The sequence below is a fragment of the Corylus avellana genome, chromosome ca6 (genome assembly GCF_901000735.1).
Source record: "Corylus avellana chromosome ca6, CavTom2PMs-1.0".
Classification (NCBI taxonomy): Eukaryota; Viridiplantae; Streptophyta; class Magnoliopsida; order Fagales; family Betulaceae; genus Corylus; species Corylus avellana.
In genome coordinates, this window is record NC_081546.1 from 23,984,690 (window position 1) to 23,988,596 (window position 3,907).

The 3,907-nt window shown below is 29.6% G+C and overlaps 1 protein-coding gene across 1 annotated transcript in view; it reads left to right on the top strand.

The window, feature by feature from the left end:
- LOC132185413 (potassium channel SKOR-like) overlaps positions 1-3,907 on the top strand; it is a 20,609-nt gene continuing 16,702 nt past the window's right edge. Inside the window, exons 1-3 of the mRNA XM_059599190.1 lie at positions 1-206; positions 2,982-3,206; positions 3,299-3,362. Coding sequence (XP_059455173.1) covers positions 1-206; positions 2,982-3,206; positions 3,299-3,362 — 495 coding nt within the window. The remainder of the gene's footprint in view (positions 207-2,981; positions 3,207-3,298; positions 3,363-3,907) is intronic.

The window sequence follows — 3,907 nt, forward strand, 5'->3', positions numbered from 1 at the left end:
ATGAGTAGCGGAGGAAGGAGAGGAGGAGGAGGAGATGAGTCGGAAGATGAAGGATGTGAGGTTGAAGAAGACTCCGGCAAGGGGTCGTGGAAGAGGAATTTGGCGGCGGTGTTGGGAAGAGAGTTGAGTTTTGGAGGTGGACTTGGAAGAGACGCCGCTCCTGCCGGAAATAGATGGGAACGATTTATCATTCATCCCGATAACTGGTGCGTATGGACCATCTTCTCTCCGGCCTCTGATTTTTTTTTTTTTTTTTTTGGGGAGTGGGGGAAAGAATACAAATAGATTAATAAAAAGCCAGTCAACTTATTATTAATCATGAGTATCAAATATCACTATATTAAAATACATGCTATATATATATATATATATATATATATATATATATATATATAGGTGGTCAGGCCACTTTTAAATTGGCTAAAATTACAATTATATTTGAAAAGTCTATATACTCGCCAAACTACCACTTAATTAACAATATTTTCAAACTTTCAATCATAACGTCCCCCTTTCTTAAACTATAAAATCATTAACTGGTCTCTGACTGACTATTAAATTCATCTTAGTAAACTAAAAAATAATAATAATAATTAAACTCTAAAACTTAAAGCTAATATTCATTTTACTTTAAAATCATTTTATAAGAAAAATATTTAAAATCTGATTTTTTTTTTATAAAATTGAAATTTTCTTTGTTTTTTTTTTTTTTTTAATTTTTTTGTTTTATATATTTTTAAAATAAAAATTCCTTCTAAAAAAAAAATAAAATTTTGTTTGTAATATAAAATCTTTTCTGTTCTCAAACAAAATTAAAAAAAAATCATTTTTGAAATAAAAATTTCTGTTTAAAATAAAAAAAATTAAAAGTTTCGTTTTAGAAAAAATAAAAACATATATTATTTTTAAATTAAAATTTTTCGCTTTTTTAAAAAAAATTCTTTTTTTTTTAAATTTTTTTTATTTTTTTATTTATAGGTATATTTTTGTCTTATTGAGAAATTTATAAGGATATTTTTATCTTTTTGCTAGTCTTGAAAGGGTAAATTGACAATATTTTGGTAGTTTGGGGGGACATTATCACAATTAAAAGTTTGTGAAGAACATTGTCAATTGGATGGTAGTTTGATGAGGGTATGTTGACTTTACCCATTATATTTTATAGCCTTGGACTAATTTTCCTAATTGGAGAGTGATTTGGCCACTCCTTATTATTATTTTTTAAATTATGTTTGTTTTTGTTCTTATATTATAATTATTATTATAGGGACACATGGCACAATATTATTGGTGTTGATGACGAATTTCGTCAAATTTTAAATACAATATGCATTCAAAAACCTATATATATATATATATTGGTCACTTTTTGGGTTACTTTTTATACCCTAACCAATTATTTGCATCTAATACCCTAAGGAATTATTTGATTCTGAAATCTTATGCCTAATTTTACATTTTTATTAAAAATTTAGACGGAAAAAGTGACAGAATGATTGATTTGATGCATCAATTCTTCGAAAAAAAAATATATATATATTATGTTCCCCCTCCCCAAAAAAAAAAAAAAAAACAGTATTGAGTGCATCAAAAAATCAACCGACCAAATAGAATCTAGTACCAATAAATCAACCTACCACATGGCAATCATAAGTTGGGTTCTAGGAGGTGGGACATTCACTACACCCCACCCATGTGGACTAGCCATTTTTTTTTGTCTATCGAAAAATTCTAAGGTAAATTAATCCTGATGATATCATGTATTTGAGATAGCAGTAAATTAATTATATATCACATTTTTTATCTTATAATAGTAATAATAATAATAATAATAATAAAATATTTTGACATGAGGAGGAGGTGAGATTCGAATCAATAACCTCCGTTTCATGAGGTATGGTCTCCACCTGATTGAACTACTCTTCGGAGACTAATTATTATACAATGTTAAAGTGATAGACATAATCAATTATTAGATGTTAAAAAAGAAAATTCAAAGGTTGGTGAATAAGATCAAAGTTAACATTGTAGAATAATGAGAAATGTTAAAGGTCAATAAATTTTTCATATTTAACCCATATTTTATTTACAAATTCAATAGATCAACCATTAAATTTGTAGGGTCTACCATTGACTTATGTGGAATCCACCTAAGTTCACAAATCTAATGGTTAATTTGTAAGATGAGATATGCCATATATAAGGAAAATATTGACCCATAGCATTTCTTTATGATAATTGTGAGATCAAAATATAATTTTTAGTGTTACCAAGTCAACATGTTAGATATAAAATATTTGAATAAATCTTAACTATCCACTACACAATCATTATCTTCGAAATAAGAATAACTTTTATGTGATTGTGGCACAAATTTATTTTTTTGTGCCTTCCAATGAGAAATTGACACCTCAATTTAGTATAGTTTAAAAAAAAAAAAAAAAAAAAAAGACAAACACATTAGATCATATCCAAATCTACTAAAAATTAAAAAAGCTCACCTTACATATGTGAGTTTGTGACATAAAATGTACTTGTTTCCTTTTTGTGACAGATCTGTGCCCTTTAATTACTTTAGTTAAATTCTCATCTTTCAATTTTTTAACAGCATATATGCTATAGTTTTAACTGCAGGATAGAAGCTGGATCCTCATTTGCAATACTTTCGTTAATTTTATTGTTTATATATATATATATATATATATATATATAGATTTTTGTATATACTTTTGGATATATTAATAGATTAATAGATTTTTGTATAGTAATGGCGTATAACTATAACTTTTTTTTATTTTTATTTAATAATAATTTGCTGACAAGATTAAAGGCACACCAATCCCTAAGATTTTTATTTTTATTTTTAATATTCTCGTATCATATAAATTATAAATTGTAAGAAAATTATAAAAGAGTTAAGGAAAAACAAATATATAGCGAGAATGCAAATTGATTTGAATACGATGGGGGGAGCAACGCAGGTGGTACGTGGCGTGGACGCACCTCATTCTGCTATGGGCGGTGTACTCCTCCTTCTTCACGCCCCTGGAGTTCGGATTCTTCCGGGGACTCCCGGAGAACCTCTTCCTCCTCGACGTCGCCGGCCAGTTTGCATTCCTCATCGACATCGTCGTCCGCTTCTTCGTCGCCTATCGCGACACCCACTCCTACCGCATGGTCTACGACCGCAATCTCATCGCCATTCGGTACCTGTTTTCTTCTTTTCCTGCTTTTAATCTGTTGTAACTTTGCAAAACACAATTGGGTTTTTCATGCTTCGTGATTTTCTTGACTATAGGTACTTGAAGTCTCGGTTCTTTGTTGATTTACTGGGTTGTTTCCCCTGGGATGCTATCTACAAGGTACCGTACACTGATTTTCACCTTTTGGTTTGGTTTTCCGTTTCTTTTATTCTATCTGGAGTTCTAATGAGCTCCAATAAGGACAGACACTTTCTGGGATTATCTATGGCATTTGCATACATTATAAGTTTATTCCACAGTAAGAGCTCTGGCATGCATTATCTTGAAGGGAGGCATTTAGTGCTTACAATTCCTAAACCCATAAAAGTGAAAAAAGGAAAGGAAAATGAAAAAGTGAAAAGGTTTGTTGGATGATATGTTACAAATAATATGGTCAATTCAGGACTCTTTCTTTTATCATCAACAACATTATATTTTTCCTTACCATTTGTGATCAATTACTGTGTCACAAGTTGTTTTATTCTGGAGTGACTACGCAAGGTGCTTATTGGGTGTCTCTATTCATCTTTTTTTTTAAAAAAAAAAAAATTTATTGTTATTACATTGTTGCTTCATATTTGATTGCATTATTGTGAGTTTGATACAGCGAACTTAGCTCAGTAACTCTATATATGATGATTTGAACACAACTGCTCTGATCAGGC